The sequence below is a fragment of the Notamacropus eugenii genome, chromosome 2, assembly GCF_028372415.1.
Source record: "Notamacropus eugenii isolate mMacEug1 chromosome 2, mMacEug1.pri_v2, whole genome shotgun sequence".
Classification (NCBI taxonomy): Eukaryota; Metazoa; Chordata; class Mammalia; order Diprotodontia; family Macropodidae; genus Notamacropus; species Notamacropus eugenii.
The window spans coordinates 313674722-313692384 of NC_092873.1; the positions used below are offsets into that span (position 1 = coordinate 313674722).

The window sequence follows — 17663 nt, forward strand, 5'->3', positions numbered from 1 at the left end:
AAGAACCACTTTCACTGTGTCCCATAAATTTTGGTATGTTGTCTCATTATTGTCCCTCTCTTGGATAAAGTTATTGATTATTTCTATGACTTTTTGTTTGACCACTCATTCTTTAGGAGTAGATTATTTAGTTTCCAATTAATTTTTAGTCTGTCTTTCCATAGTACTTTATTACATGTAATTTTTATTTCATTGTTATCTGAAAAGGATGCATTTAATATTTCTGCCTTTCTGCATTGGATTGGAGGTTTTTATGCCCCAGCATATGGTCAATTTTTGTGTAGGTGCTAAGTTCTGCTGAAAAAAGGTATGTTCCTTTTTATCCTTATTCAGTTTTCTCCCAAGGTCTACAATATCTAACTTTTCTAAAATTCTATTCACCTCCTTAACTTCTTTCTTGTTTCTTTTGTGAAGGTCTCCCACTAGTATAATTTTGCTATCTATTTCTTCCTGTAACTCCCTTAACTTTTCCTCTAAGAATCTGAATGTCATACCATTTGGCACATATGTTGTTTACTAATGATAGTATTTCATTGTTTTGGTGCCTTTTAGTACAATATAGTTTCCTTCTTTATCTTGTTTAATTAGATCTATTTTTCCTTTTACTTTGTCTGAGGCTAAGATTGCTACCCCTGCTTTTTTTTTTTTTTACTTCAGTTGAAGCATAATATATTCTGCTCCAGGCTTTTACCTTTACTCTGTGTGTATCTCTATGGTTCAAATGTGTTTCTTGTAAACAACATGTTGTAGAATTATAGTTCTTAATCCACTCTGTTACCTGCTTCCGTTTTATGGGAGAGTTAATCCCATTTACATTCACAGTTATAATTACTATGTTTCTTTCTCTCCATTCTATTCCCTCCCCCAATTTATGCTTTTATTTCTCCTCTCTTCCTTTCCATCCTCACTAGAGTTTTGCTTTTGACCACTGCCTCCCTCAATCTGACCTCCTTTCTATCAGTCCCCCCCTCCCCTTTCTTTCTCTTTTCCCTTACTACTGCTTACAGGGCAAGTTAGATTTCTGTATCTAATTGATATAGAAATTATTCCCTCCTTGAGCTAAATTGGATTAGAGTAAGGTTCAAATAATGCTCATCAACCTCTCTTCTTTCATGAAATATGTTTTTCAACCTCTTCATGTGGTATAATTTATACTTTTTGCCTCCTCCTTTCCTCTTCTCCCATTATATTCCCTTTTCACCATTTAATTAGGTTTTTTATCATCACATCAAAGTAATTTATACCTGCGCACTCTGTCTATGTATATCCTTTCTAAATATTGTAATAAAAATACAGTTGTCAAGAGTTAACAAGCATCATCTTCCCATGTAGGGATGTAAACAGTTTACTCTTATTGAATAACATGGTTTTTTTTCTTTCCCATTTACCTTTTTACGCCTCTCTTGAGTCTTATATTTGAAGATTAAATTTTGCATTGAGCTCTGGTCTTTTCACTGGGAAGATCTGGAAGAACCCTGTTTCATTGAATGTCTATCTCCTTCCCTGAAAGCTAATGCTAAATTTCACTGGGTAGTTGATCTTTGGTTGTAATCCAAGATCCTCTGCTTTATGGAATATCATATTCCAAGTCCTCAAATCTTTTAATGTAGAAGCTGCAAGGTCCTGTGTAATCCTGACTGTGGTTCCATGATATTTGAATAGTTTCCTTCTGACTGCTTGCATTATTTTCTTCTTGACCTGATATATCTGGAATTTGGCTAAAATTTGGCATTTTTGATTTTGGTTCTCTTTCAGAAGGTGGATTCTTTTGATGACTATTTTACCTTCTGATTCTAGGATCTTGGGACAGTTTTCCTTGATGATTTCTTGAAAGATACTCTCTAGGCTTTTTTTTTTTGATCATGGCTTTGAGGTAGATAAATAATTCTTAAATATCTCTCCTGGATCTATTTTCCAGGTCAGTTGTTTTTCCAGTGAGGTGGTTTATATTTCTTCTGTTTTTTTCATTCTTTTCCTTTTGTTTGATTGATTATTGATTTCTCATAGAGTCATTAGTTTCCACTTACCCAATTCTAATTTTTAATGAATTGTTTTCTTCAGTTAGTTTTTGTACCTCCTTTTCCATCTGGTCAATTCTACTTTTTAAGGGGTTGTTTTCTTCAGTGTACTTTTCATCTACCTCTCTAATATGATTTTTAAAATCCTTCTTGAGCTCTTTTAAGAAGGCTTTTTGGACTTGAGACTACTTTGTATTTTTCCCTTTGAGATTTCAGATATGGGTATATTGACAATATTGTCCTCTTCTGAATTTGTGTTTTGATCATCCCTGTACCAATAGTAAGAATCTATGACCTTTGTTTTCCTACGGTGCTTTTTGCTCATGGTGTTTGACTTTTTCCTGGCTTTTAAAGTTGATCTGTGCTTCTGAGGTACAGGGGGCATTGTCCAAAGTTTCTTGTGTGGGGGCCTAGGGTCCTGGTTACTGGCTTTGTGTGCTGGGGCCTCAGGTTCTGGAATCTGGAGGCTATAGAGGTTTTAGCTTACCTGGTGCTGAGCTGGAGCTGGTGGTGATGGCCAGTGTGTGCACAGGCCAGGTGGGGTTTTTCTGAGTTTCCCTTGGGTTACACTGAAGTTTTCAGGGTGAGGTGTGAGGGTGGGGGGTGGTCTGGCCACTGGAGGTCGCCTCCTCACCTGTGATTGCACTAGAGTATGGATAGGCTTAGTTTTTGATGGACATCCATCTGAACCACATGATGGTTCTCCATACTGGAATCTGAAGGTTCTCCTGGTTACACATGTGGGTCTTGGTGTTGACACTTGCCTGATCCACCACCTTGGGGCTCAGGATCTCCTGCTGGTCCTCTGAAGTGGGGCTTGCAATTAGCTTGCCAGGTCACCTCCCATCCTGTACTGGTCCCTGTCAGCCACAGCAAGAGGGACCTTTCTCATTAATCCCTCTGGCTTCATGAGCCAAAAGACTGCTGCACCCCATTTTTCTGCTGGCTTCACTGCTCCAGGATTTTTACTGAGGTGGTATTTTCCTCAGTTTTTCAAGGTCAATGAGGGAGGATGAGAGCAACTTACTGCTTACTCCAGCATCTTGGCTCCCAGAAGTGACAGAAGTAGAATTTTAATCTGAATTTTTATATTTTATCCTGAGTGCTTAGCATTGTACTTGACACTAGTAAGCACTTAATACATAATTTTTTCCACTTGTAAAATTCATTTGTCTTAACTTCTTACTCCTCTAGTTTCTACTCCATTTTTTCTCTTAATGGTCATGAAAGAATATTAATAACAATTTCTGTCTAGAGATACAGGGAATATCATTAGAAAACTTCAAACCTTCCAGGATTAAGTAAGGATTGCAGGCCAATTGGTCCTAGAAGAAATATTGTCCAGGTAACAAAATAACAAACTTCCAAAGTTGAAAGGAACCTCAGTGGCTATCCAGTACAACTTATAATTAAATACAAATCTCACATACAATACACCTGACAACAAATCATCCAGTATTTGTTTAAAGACCTTCAGTGAAGGAGAATCGATCAGTTACCAAAGTATCCCATTTCATTTTTAATTAGTTCTAAATTAAAATTTTCTTGATATTAAGCCTAAATTGGCTTCCTTGGGACTTCTATCTTTTGCTTTTTCCCTTTGAGGCTAAAGTATAATCTCTTTCCTGATGTAACAACTTTTTAAATCTTCAATGAGGCATCAGTAACTATTTCTTATTCCATATGGTAAAAAGAAAATCTGCTTATTTAAAAATATGTCTGTCTGTCTGTGTCTGTCCTTTGTTTTTGAAAAAGACCATGACATCAGAGAAATGATGACATGACTTGCACTTGACTTTGTTTTGAGTGAGGGAGGGCTGTTCATACTTTTTTTTATGGTTCACTCTATCTGCCTGGAAGAAAAAAAACTACATTTTTTAAAAGGTATTTTATTGTAAATAAAAAATATACAGGACAAAGCTCTTCAGGAATCCAAGTAGCATAAAAAGAAGGTAATATAATCATCTTTTGTTCTGTCCATAAAAAGCATTGTGCTTACATGGTTTGCAAACATTTAACATTCTGGGTTATTTGACAGCCTCTGGGAAAAGCCTTCCCTTTTAAATACAGTCTACAGCTCTCCTGACCCTGGAAGCTTCTTGGTTCCACCATAACAGCTGACATCAGAGCCTGGTTGTAGTACCATGAGAAAAAAGAGGAAGAAGTCTCAAACAAGGCTCTACCTGGGTAAAGTTCGTGATTTTGTTCATGTTGCGATCAATGATATTCAAGATAAACTGGATCCATTTTCTTCTTTGTGAGGACACACATGATTTTATTTTGTGATTTCAAGAAACTTTTTCAATGCAGATGTAAGTTTTACACCATTTAATTGCATGGCCATTCAATTCAAAGGTGGAAACATCATCAGAGCCAACTCATTCACACTATGGCTGATCTCATTGGAAGTGTCTACAATGTCATCCAGCTGAGCAACCTGATCTGAGACAACTGCCTTCCCATGGATTTCCACTGATGACCTGACTTTCTTGAGGCAAGCTTTCATCAGTTCCATACTTGAGTATAAGTCCCATACTATGGGGCTAAGAGTTGCTGGTCCTCTTCTGACCAATATATGTCCCTATTACCCTGAGATTCCAATTCATCATCTTCCAAGATGTCACTGTAAGGGTCTCCACTGTCCTCCTGTGCCTATTCCATTTCCTCAAGTGCATCCTTCATTACCCTCAAATACGAAGCCAGCATTAAAAGGCTGTTGCTTTGTTATCTTTGGTAGGTGAGACACCTGGTCATACACTTCCCAGGTACTTCCAGTTGATATGAGATATTCATGTGAAATGCATTGAGGTTGAGCTATGACAATCACCTGGCAAACTGAGCCACTCCCTCCTCTACATCCATAACACTATCTCAAACCATTATTTGTAATGTGATACCTTATTCTTTGGGATCTCTTTGTGGAAACCTCTGCCATCACAGCACTCTGAATACTATCACAGAATTTCCTGCAGTCCTTTGGGGAAGGCAGGTGAGGTCTTGCAAAGGCAGGTTCAGCTTCGTGGCTTCTTGAGACATGGCCAGGGCCCTCTTACTGAGCTTGTCCCAAATTCTGTGTGCAGCAAATGTCTCTGTGGTCTCCAGGGGCTCACCATTCCACATCCACTGGAAAGCTACATTTTTAATAACAATTTTCTCATCCTACTCTGTGGGCACAGACTTCCAAATTAAACTTGATAACACTGCTAGGTATCTAACCAATGGGGAACATAAAATACATGTTCATAGTTTGGGGATAGGGATAGAAGATAGAGATAGCCCTTGGTTGGGGCAGAGGTGGGGGGAGTGGGGAGTGGAGGGTGAGGGATGAGGGAACAATGAGGAGGAAACATTTATATAGTGCCAGGAACTATGCTAAGTGCTTAATAAATATTATCTTATTTGGTCCTCACAACAACCCTGAGAGGTTATTACCCCCATTTTTAGTTGAGGAAACTGAAGTAGACAGAGATTAAGTGATTTGCCCAGGGTCACATTTAGCCTGGATTTGAACGCAGGTCTTCATGACTCCAGGACCAGTTAGCTATCCATTGTGCTATCAGATAAGTAGGTAAAATTATCTTTAATCACATAGATTTTTTTCTAGGACACATGATATTAGAATCCCAGGAAAATAAATATATTTAATTTGGTCCTTAATAACTAAGTTTTTTCAATGAAGTAAGTAATGTATTAGGAAAAAGAAAACAGTTTCTATACATTTAGATATTTGTCTGATCTGGTACTTCTAAAATTCTCTGATGAGTTGAGCAGGAATATGAACAAGGAGCAGAAAGTGGATCTAATTTACAAAGACTCTCTTTACCAAAGAAACCCCAACAAACCATAGCTAAGATTCCATGCCAAAGGTTCAAAAAATTGAGTCACTGTAAAATTTAAAAATGGGTAAAATTTCACTAAAGGTAGGTGATTGTCTGAGAGAAACAAATATAAAGAAATGACAATTCCTCAGGGATTAGTGATGGAACAAGTCATTTATAAATGTTGCTCACAAATCAATTAATTATTTAACGTACATTTTTAATCATATACTATGTACCAGGCATTGTACTAGGTGCTAGGAGTACAAATACAAAAGCAAGGCAGTCCCTGTCCTCTAAGAGTTTATATTCTACTGGTAGGAGGTTGAGGGAGGTAAAGGAAGGAGAGAAAATACATTCACAGATAAATAAATAAAGGATCTATCTATCGATGTACATATAAAAACAAAGTGATTTGGTGAATGAAATGTCTCTTGAAGCATGTGACACTTGAACCAAGAAAAGCCTAGGGGTTCAAAAAGACCAAGGTGAGTGTGGAGAATATTTCAAATATGAGCACACCTTATGCAAAGGCATAGATCTCGGAAAGGGAATACTGTGTACAGCAAATAGTAAATAGGACAGTTTAGCTGGAACATGGTTTCTGAAAGGGGATATATGAAGTATAATAATCTAGATAGGCTAAGCCATATTATGAAGGACTTTAAAAATCAAAATAGAGGAATGTGTATTTTATCCTAGAGGTAACAGGGAATGTGGGAAACAAGGAAGTTCTGTTTCCACAGTTTTTGGGTGATCAGGGTTGTGACGTAGGATGGTCAGGTAAAGGTCAGAAACTTCTGTGCAGGTCTGATGAACTGTTTGAGGGAAAGCCTATGAGAGGAGAACCAGGGGACAGTGGCACGGGAGATTGAAAGTTCAGAATATCATAAGGAGTTTTCATTATTCTGAACATGTTGTAGTCTTCCAGTAGCCATTCAAAGCAATGAACGTAGAAGGCCTTCCCTTCTCTGAACTCTATTTTAATAAATTTTCCTTGATACCTTTTTGTGTGTCAAGTGCATCTCTAATAAAGAACCACTGAAGTTTCCTGAGCAGGATAGTGATATAGTTGGACTGATACGTTAGAAATTTGAATTTGGCAGCTGAGTTAAGACTACATGGGAGTGGAAATTCTAGTAGAAATTCAGGGAGACCAATTATAAGGCCATTGTAATAGGCCAGTGTAGTTTCCCATTTCTGGGGTGATGAACCATGGCACATGGTAGGTGAGACATGAAGATGATCCAGGGAAAGAGAAAGAGGAAGAAATCAGAGGTAGGAAAATTACCATGACTAACAAGAGTCACAAAAACCAAGAGAGAAGAAAGAAAGAAGATGTGCTCCACTGTTACAGCTAGAGTCCTCCCCTTATGTGTGTTCATCTTTCGTTGCCAAAGAAGACCATGCCATCAGAGAAATAATGACATGACTTGCACTTGACTTTGATAAAACTACAGTGTACTGACATTTAGATCTCAAAGTCTGGAGACTGAGAAATCCAAAGAAAAGGTAAATTCAAATGATGAAGATAATGTAGAAACAGTTGAACAAGAATGAACTAAGAATCATAGGGCTCTTTAGCTCCAAAAGATGAAGACCAAAATGAATATAATCAAATTTCATTCATTTGTGAAGAGGATTCTGGATAGCATGGAATAAAATGGTTTCAACAAATCCTTGTGCCAAGGAGGCAATGAAACCTAAAAAAAGTAAATGTAGTGTAAATAAAAGTATTATTTTGTTTTTGAATTAACTTGTCATTTTTATCAGTGTATAGAGCTACCAATGAAGAAATTATCTCTACTAATATAGAATGGTACCTGCCCTACAATTTATAGTCTTGGAAAACTGGGCGAGTCACTTAGAGGTTAAGTATCTTTGCTGAGGGTAAATGACACAGCTAGTTTGTATCAGAGATCACACCTGAAACCTGGTAACCTTTCTGATTCTGAGGTCAGTTCTCTATGCTGTATACAACACTGTTTCTCAATTAAATTTTTATTTTACAAGTTACAAATGTATGGAGTTTGTTAACCCAAGAAGCACTATTTAAAAAAAAAGTTTGGCTAAATTTCTGAATCATGGATGCAAAGTGATTTATTAGTAATTTATCAAAGGTTAATATTAGACTTTGAAGCTGACCACAAGGAGAGTAGTTATGTCCTTTTTACAATATGTCTCTTGATGCCACTGCCAAAGATGGTACACTGGTCAGAATAGGCTAGTTGGGTAGCTTATATGTGTCCCTCTGATGCCTTGACACTAAAGTTATGGGAAAAGTGAACAACACCCTCTGCCTTGCAAGGTTCTACTAGTTGTACAGTGAGAAACATAGTGAACAAAGCTAGGAGAGAGGAGGTTCCTACACAATGCTATATTTTTTTATAGCATATTAGTAGTGGAAGTAGGCTTTAGAGATTACTGATTCCAAGCCCTCATTTTACACAGGAGAAAACAGATGGCACTAAGTGAGGATATAATTTACCTAAGGTTATATAGATAAATCTGAATATACGTATAGGGCAAAAAGGTGAGATAATACCTTTCAAATTCAAATTGTAGACTGGAACACTAGGCACAATCTACTAAATCCCACAGTTGTTGCCTTTGTGCCTGGTTTCAAGGAATTTAAAAACTAGTTGGAACTCAAACCCTCAGGCGGCTGAAGACAAATGTGAATGAGAAAGGAGACAAAAGTAATACCTTTCCGAAGTGTGTGAGGGCTTTGATCAGTGGGAGGCTGGCTGAGAGTGGTCATTGGCTGTGTACTCACACAGAGGACCCCATGACTGGAACTTTGACTCTCCTTTTGCCCAGACCCTGGAGAAAGCTCCTTGCTTTGCAAAGTGCTGAAACAAACACAAGGAATGACATATAAGCTTATTAAAACCCAATATCACCTCCACCTAAAAATCTAACTTCTGAGGGGAAGTCCTTACTAGCCAATTCAGCCAATCATTAGATAGATTAGATTCTATGAACTTTGGTAGCACTTGTTGTCTGTACCACTCATGTGGCACTTATATTCTACCTTTTCAAGTCTGTAAGTCTCCTCAACTATACTGCGAGCTTCTTGAAGGCAGAGCCTATGTCTTGTTCATCTTTCTATCTTGTTCATTCCAAAACTGAAGATAACTGGCAAATATTTGGTTATTCAGTGGACATTTCCAATAAATCTAAGGCTGAGTAAAACAGATATTTCAGTACTTTTTTCTCCATTCCTTAGCTGATTAACAGTGTGCTTTGGGGGAGTATACATAAAACAAAGTTTTCCATTTTAAGAAATAAAAGTACATAGAAGCAGGGCCCTGTTTAGGAATTCTTGAACCCCTTTTCATCCTCTGGCAGTCAGCATTTAAAAGTATTTTCTGTTAGGTAAATAAAATTTCAAAATCAAGCCCTGAGCATATATTTATTTTTTAAGAATTTATTTAATTTCAGTTTTCAATATTCACTTTTATAAGATTTTGAGTTCTAAATTCCCTCCTTTCCCCTCTCCAAGATGGCATGCAATCTGATATAGGTCATACATGTAAAATCATATTAAACATATTTCCATATTAATCATGTTGTGAAAGAAGAATCAGAACAAAAGGGAAAACCACAAGAAAGAAAAAAAACAAAAGAAGAGAAATACTATGCTTTAATCTGCATTCAAATTCCATAATTCTTTCTCTGGATATGGATAGCATTTTCCATTGTGAGTCATTTGGAATTGTTTTAGATAATTGCATTGCTGAGGAGAGCTAAGTCTATCAAAGCCGCTCATCTCACAATGTTGCTGTTAGTGTATACAGTATTTTCCTGGTTCTGCTCACTTCACTCAGCATCAGTTCATATAAGTCTTTTCAGGTTTTTCTGAAGTCCACTTGTTGATTACTGATAAAATTTTGTTTGGCTTAGATATATCTGTCCCTGCCTTGTCCTTTCAATGAAAAGAATATTTGAACTTTAATACTGGTTGTTGTGCTGACTTTGTTTATGTCAGAAAAGGCTGGTGTGGAGGGGGTGTGTGTGTGTGTGTGTGTGTGTGTGTGTGTGTGTGTGTGTATGAGGGGGAGAGAGAGAGAGAGAGAGAGAGAGAGAGAGAGAGAGAGAGAGAGAGAGAGAGAGAGAGAGAGAGAGAGAGAGAGAGATGGTAAAGAATGGAATAATTGCATGCTTAGGAGGCTGAGAGGATGGTGGTGCCCTTGATCAAGTAATATGGTAGTTTGGAAGGGGGCAAATAATTTTTTGGAAAAAGTGATCAGTTTAGTTTTGGATAATTTGAGTTTAAGAAATCTATAGCAGAAAGGATTCTGCGAAGATGGTGGAGTAGGTCAGAAAATTCTAAGCTCTCCAGATTTCTCTGACAAACAAGAAGAAAAGGCACCTCAGGGTGAACACAGAGTGATAAAAATAAACAACAGTTGGGACAGAACAGTGGTCCTCCTGGGACAGCCAGAGCAGATCCAAAGAAAAATTCCAGAACCTAGATTTGGTCCCTGTGAAGTCTAAATACCTCCAGGCTAGTTACACCAAAACAGCAAGTGGTGAGTCCTGGGGGTTAGTTGGGTTGGGACTTGGCCCCAGCCACAGGAATTTTCACCTCTTGGATAGTGTGGGGAGTATGGCTTCTGAGCAGGGGAAGTCTGAGAGAATCTGTGCTGATAAGATATGCAGGCCTAACTGTGCTGCCAAGATGTGGCCCTGGGAGAAAAGAAACCAGCACACATCTGGTGAGTGCAGAAGCAGTGGGGCACAGAGACCACTGACTGTGGGCACTTACAAGAAGATAGAGTTCTTGGTTTTGGTTCCAGGCTAGAGGGGTGAACTGAAGGAGGATCTGAGGCCAGAGGTACTCATACTGCATACTCATACCCATACCCCAGGGCTAAAGGTGATTACAATAATAAGCTGCTACAAATATAAAAAAAAATGAGCAAGCAAAGGAGAAAGAATTCAACTATGGGAACAGAGAAGACTGGAGTTTGTCTTCAGATGAGGATGCTGAAGAAAAAAAAAACAAACCAAACACCTTCTCCTACCCCAAGGAGAAGTCATGCTCACCTGTCCAAAAAGAATTCATAAATTTAAAAATCAATATTTATTAAAAGTAAAAATTTAAAAATCAAATGAGACTGAGGAAAAAGTTTTTAGAAATAAGAACAATCCAAGAAAAATAAGAAGTTTATGAAAAGAGAGCTAACCAATTGGAAAAGGAGATCCAGAACCTTAAGGAAAAAAAACCAATTCCCTGAAAATTAGAATTGAGCAAGGGGAAGCCAGAGAAGGTATAAGAGATTAAGAAATAATAAAACAAAATATAAAGAATGAAAAAATAGAAGAAAAAGTGAAACATCTCATAAGGAAAACAACTGGTCTAGAGAACAGATAAAGAAGAGAGAACATATGAATATTCAGACTACTTGAAAGTTATGATAAAAAAAGAATCTTGATACAATAATTTAAGAAATAATTTAAAAACATTGTCCTGAAGTGTTAGAACAAGACAGGAAATTAGAAATAGAAAAAATTCACCGATTACCACCTGAAAGAGATCCTATGAGGAAAACCTACAAGAATATCATAGCTAGATTCCAAAACCTCTAGCTCAAGGTGAAATAATTTATGAGTAACAAGAAAAAAAAATTCAAATATGGTGGAATCACAGAATCACACAAGATGTAGCAGTGGTGACCCTAAACAACTGCAGGTTTTTAGAACACTATATATCAAAGAGCAAAAGAACTAGGGTTGCAGCTGAAAATATACCCAGCTAAGCACAATCCTGAATCAAAAAAACCATTCAATTAATTGCCAGACTTTGAGAACTTTGTTTCAAAAAAACCCTGAACTTAACAGAAAATTTAATGTAAAAGATTGTACATATCAAAGACTAATTACAAGGGACTCAATAAGGACAGACTGTTTGCTTTTCATATGAGGAAATGTAAAGTGTATGTCTAAGCTTGTTATTAGTAATTGGGTAGTTCAAAAGAAAGACTGGGATAGAACTGAGTATGATGTGATTCCAAAAATAAAACCATTTAGGAAAAGGTAAAAAGAATAATTATCTTACACAAATGAGGTGCAAGAGGAAGAACTGACACAGGGGGAGGAAGGTAGTCCTGGAACTCTTTTCTCATTGGGAATGGTTTCAAGAGGGAACAACACACACACATTATATATTATATATATATATATATGTACATATATATATATATATATATATATATATATATATATATATAAAAGGGTATAAAAATCTTCTAAATTCAGAAAGAAGTAAAATGCTAAAGAGATAGGAAGTGGGGAGAGAATAACGGAAGGATTTTTAAAGGAAACCCTGCTTACATCAGATTTGGGTGAAAGAAAGAACTATATGTATTTATCTCTCTATGAATAGAAGTCTCTTAAATTTATAAAGAAATAAGAGGGTGAGAGAATAGGATGGGGGGTAGAGAAGGGTATATAGATTGATGGGAATAGAATAAAGAGGGAATAAGATATCTCTCTATATCTATATATAATATCTATATATCTATAAATTTGGAGGGCTATAAAAGTCTTTCAAATACAGATAGAAGCAAGAAGGTAAGGGGAAAGGGTGGGGGGGAGGATAAGGGAAGGATCTTTGGAGGAGGAGGTAGGTCAAGAAATAGAAGGGCAAGGTAGAATTAAAGTAGAGTAATCAGGAGGGATAGGAAATAAGAGATACACAGAAACATAAAATAAAGACCAGGAGTAGAATTCATTAGAAAAAAAACAGGAGTAGTAAACATGCTCTCAGAAAACATCAAAGCTAAAATAGATTTAATCAGAAGAGAAAAACAGGGCAATGAAACTATAAGTTCCCTACGTTAATCAATATTGTTTTAGACTGCTTAAAATAACTAGACAGCATAAGATTGGAATATTACTGCGGTTTAGGAAATGATGACTTGGTGGATTTAGAAATATATGGAAAACTTGGACTTATCAATGAAGATGTCATTCACCCTCTGAGAAATAGAGGGTAAATAAGTATAGTATAGTCTTACACAGACACATATGAATGTATATGCCTATGCATGAGTATGATTATAGCTAAGTATATATGTGTATGTAAGTGTATGTATGTATGTGTATATGTATGTATATATGTTTGTGTGCATATATATGTATGTATATATATTATATGTGTGTATTCACAAACACAAACACTCATACAGACACACACACACATATATTTGTATTTAATTGTAGCCTTCTTGGGGGAGAGGGAGAAGAAGGGGAGAAAAAACCAAATGAAAAAATTAACAGCAGAAAACAAAAGCAAATTTACAAGGAAGCAAAGAAAAGATGGATAGTTTTGAACATCATGTGTAGTATTTATTATATAGGCTTTCTTGAAATGGAAATTCATTGTTGCATATTGCTCTTATGCTCTGCTGTGCACATGGCAATGCTTTTTTTTGTATTTAAGTTTTAGCATTTAAGCTTTTAATATTTTTTCTTATTGTGTATTTAAGTTTAAAATTAAAAAAAAGTCTATAGCATATTTAGCTCTAGATGTCTTCTAACAGGCAGTTGGAGATGCAAGACTGGAGGTCAGTAGAAAGATTGGGGTTGCGTAAGTGATTTAAAAATCATCAGTATGATAATTGAGTTCATGGAAGCTGGTGAAATTGTCATGTGAAATAATGCAGAGGGAGAAGAGAAGAGGCCCAAGGATCCAGTCCTATGAGACACCAATTTTTGGTAGGAATGACCTGCATGAAGATCCAGCAAAGGAGACTGAGAAGTCATACAGGAGAACAAAGAGAAAATGGTCTTCCAAAAACCTAGAGGGAACAGAGCCTCTAGGAGAAGGATGTGATTAATAATATCAAAAGCTGCATAGAGGTCAGAAAGGAAGAGGACAGAGAAAAGGTCTTTGTATTTGGCAATTAAGGCATCATTGATAACTTTGGAGATAGAAGTTTTGGTTGAATGGTAAGGATGGAAGTGAGAAGAGAGTCTGAGGAGAGGAAGTGTAGGCATCTATTGTATATATATATATATAGCCTTCTTAAAAAGTTTAACCACAAAAGGCAGGAGGGATATGAGACAACAGTTAGTGGGAAAGGATCAAATGAGGTTTTTTTGGGAGGGACACAGGCTTGTTGGTAGGCAGTAGGGAAGTAGCTAGTGCTCTGGAAGAGACTGAAAGTGAGAGAATGGAGATGACATACATGAGAATGAATGAAATGGGATAATTTGTACATGTATAGGGGACTGGCCTTGGCAAGGAGAAGTGCCACTTCATCATGTTAGACGGGGTAAAGGAGGAGATCTTGGCAGAAGGTAACAGAATGATGTCAGATAAGGAGCAAGGGAGAAGAACCAGCTCTTGGTGAAAGGGATCTTATTTTTTTTTTCAGCAAAACAGCTAAGAGGGTAAGGGGGAGGAGGAGTCATGAGAGGTTTGAGAAGGGAAGAAAAGATTTAGGAGAACTGTGGCAAGTGGTATAGTGAACAAATTAGGGAAGTATAAAAGGATTTCCCAGTAGCAATAAGGTTGCCGTTGAGATTGTGAAATATATGGAAAGACTTGGACTTATCAGTGAAGATGCTATCCACTCTAAGGGAAATAGAGGGTAAATAAATATAGAACAGTCTTACACAGATGCATATGAATGTTATGTCTATATATGAGTATGATTGTAGATATCTACGTATATGTGTGTATATGTAGGTGTATGTATATATGTATGCATTTGTTATATACCTGGTCAGGAAGTGCAAGATTCTCTCTTCCTTTACTCAGCAGAAAGCATGCAGGACTGAAGGCAGTGGATGGTGGGAGTGAAATTAAGGCTTAGCAGAGCACAATTAGTGACGAAGTAAAGACCAGGGACTCAAGAGGACAGTGTAGAATTGAACTGGTTTATTAAGCAGTCAAGATGAGGAAATAGATGGAGCTAAGATGATGGAGTAGAGAAGCACTCAGCCTAGCTCTCTCAAATTTTCCTCCAAATCTCTAAAATAACACCTCGAATCAAATTCTGCATTGCCAGAATAAAAAAAAAAGGCTGCATAAAATAATTTCCTAGTCCAAAACAACTTAGGAGGTTGGCAAGAAAGATCTGTCTCACCTCTGTAGAGGTTCTCTAGGCCCTTATTTCAACTTTGGATGAAACTTTTTAACTGTTGTAAAACAACATATTATTGGATTCTGTTTTTAAATACATTTTGTTGTCCTCTTCTCTTTTATGGCTATGTTCTTCCCATTCAATTTACAATTATGTTTTTTAGTTGCTTATTTCTCTCCATCTTATTCTCTTATCCCTCTTTCTCTTTTTGCTCTCTGGCTACTCTTCACAAAGAGGAGGGTCACAAAACAGGAGCATGCCAAGCACCAGTGCTCTGTACTTGATGCAATCAACTTCCTCTCTCCTTACCTCCCATCCCTCTGTCCCTCTTTTCTTTTCCTCATCAAGATCCAAATCACAGCTTCTTACTCTTTCTTTCAGTTTATACCTCTCTTTATTTTTTTTTATTTAACTTTTAACATTCATTTTCACAAAATTTTGGGTTACAAATTTTCTCCCCTTTTATCCCCTCCCCCCCAAACCCAAGCATTCTAATTGCCCCTGTGACCAATCTGCTCTTTCTTCTATCATCCCTCTCTGCCCTTGTCTCCGTCTTCTCTTTTGTCCTGTAGGGCCAGATAGCTTTCTTTACCCCTTTACCTGTATTTCTTATTTCCTAGTGGTAAGAACATTACAGTTGATCCTAACACTTTGAGTTCCAACTTCTTTACCTCCCTCCCTCTCCACCCCTTCCCTTTGGAAGGCAAGCAATTCAATATAGGCCAAATCTGTGTAGTTTTGCAAATGACTTCCATAATAGTTGTGTTTATACCTCTCTTTATGATCTACCCTCTAAGGTAGTTATTTATGAAACTGTTTTAGAGATATACATCTTCCTTAGGGGTTACTTTGATCGTATTCTAAAAATTTTGCTATGTTGGTAGATTGTCTCATTGTTTCCATTATCTTTAGTGAAATCACTATGATTTGTTTTTTGACCTACCACTTCAGGATTCAATTTAGTCTCCAATAAATTTGTTTAACTTTTCCCAAAAGCTCTTTATTAAATACAATATTTACTGCATTATGGTCAGTAAAAGATGTTTAATAATTCTCCTTTCATATATTTGAGAAGTTATACCTAATACATAGCCAGTTTTTGTAAAAATGCCACACTAATCTTTTCTTCTTTTTTTTTCCCCCAAATGGTTGGCTTTGGAGCTAACAGTTATCGAAGTGAAAGACCTTCAGTGATGAGTCAGGTTACATGTCGGCAGAAGAGCTCAATTTAGTTCCACATGTAATCCATGATATTGTTTCTATGAATCGTCCTTTAACCCACTCATTCTTTAGACTTAGATTATTTATTTTCCAATTATTTTTAATCTATTTTTCTATGGCTCTTTATTGGATGTAATTTTTATTGCATTATGATTTGAAAATGATGCGTTTAGTATTTCTGCTTTTCTGTATATGCTTGTGTGGTTTTTAATGCCCTAATACATAATAAATATTCATATAGGTGCCATGTACCACTGAGAAAAGATGAATTCCTTTCTACTCCCATTCAAGGGAACGAACCATCTGCATACATGCACTATGGAATAGTCAAACCCTGCTGTACTTAGCTGAGTCCTAAGATAATGAGGTGATTTGTCACCAGGACAGTACTTGAAGCCTTTTCAGCATGGCAGACCTGCAAGAATGTATAATCTTCTAGCATAGTCTAAGGCCATTCTGAGCACCATTCTGAGCACAAGGCAACTAATTAGCACCTTGTAGAATTCCTTTAATGTATTCTAGAATTTTGAGGATAGACTGATTTTTTTCTCTGTATTCCCAATATCAAACACAGTTTAGGCACATAGTAAGCCCTTAGTAAATATTTGTTGATATATAATTACTGTTTTGCTTCTTAAAGAGATAAATCTGAGTCAAGGAAGCAGATGATATAATGTATTCTTTAGTATTTTTCCTGCCACCTAGAAAGAAGATGGTCAGATGACATACTGGGAAGAGTATTGGCTCTGAAGTTAGAGGACCTGAGTTCATGTCCCACAAGTCATTTATCTTCCCTGGGCTTCATTTTCCTATTCTGTAAAATGAGGATTTGGACAAAATGACTTATGAGGTCCCTTCAAGCTCCAGATCTATGAACCTGGTTTTACTTTTCATTCAAAATGAAAATAAAATCTGAAAATTCAGAATGGCAGAATCTGAGGCATGGTAGTAGGGAAAGTGCATCAGACTAGGACATCTACTTTGTCACTAATGTGTCCTGTCACTAATCTTGAGAACATCATGACCTCTTAGGTCTCTTAGGGCTCTAGTTTCCTCACCTATAACATGATAAAATACCAACCCTGCCTTCTTCTAAGGGAATTTATGAGAATAACATAAGGTTTTAGGTGGGAAATCGCTTTGACAAACAAAGGTGTGAAAATAACATTATTATAAAAAGCCCAAATCCTTCCTCATAACAGTTGCAGGACTACTCCTACTTTGCTAACATAGTTAGCAATGCCCTTAGAAATCTCTATTAACAAGGGCACATGTGCTGTTGCTATCTGTTGGCTTGTGGACAAACCATTTGTATTTGTTACAATATAAAGGCAATATTATTATTCTTCACCTAAGATACCTTCAAAATTGTTGGGGAGGGGGAGAGGTGGTAGAAGGATTTCTCACTAAACATGACAATTACATAGATATGGTCCTAGGGGCTTCACTTGATTGGTGAGTGAGAGAAATAACATCTGGAAATGACTGTGATCTAAAAATAAAGCCAT

The 17663-nt window shown here is 36.8% G+C and overlaps 1 protein-coding gene and 1 pseudogene across 3 annotated transcripts in view; both read right to left on the bottom strand.

Annotated features, from left to right (window-relative positions):
* The window catches only part of ARHGAP44 (Rho GTPase activating protein 44), a 191803-nt gene that overhangs the window by 12773 nt on the left and 161367 nt on the right, over positions 1-17663 (bottom strand). For all 3 annotated transcript variants that reach the window (XM_072645033.1, XM_072645032.1, XM_072645029.1), the window contains one exon: positions 8543-8688. In XM_072645033.1, the coding sequence (XP_072501134.1) occupies positions 8543-8688 (146 nt within the window). The remainder of the gene's footprint in view (positions 1-8542; positions 8689-17663) is intronic.
* Positions 1055-8526, bottom strand: LOC140527828 (cyclin-D1-binding protein 1 homolog; annotated as a pseudogene).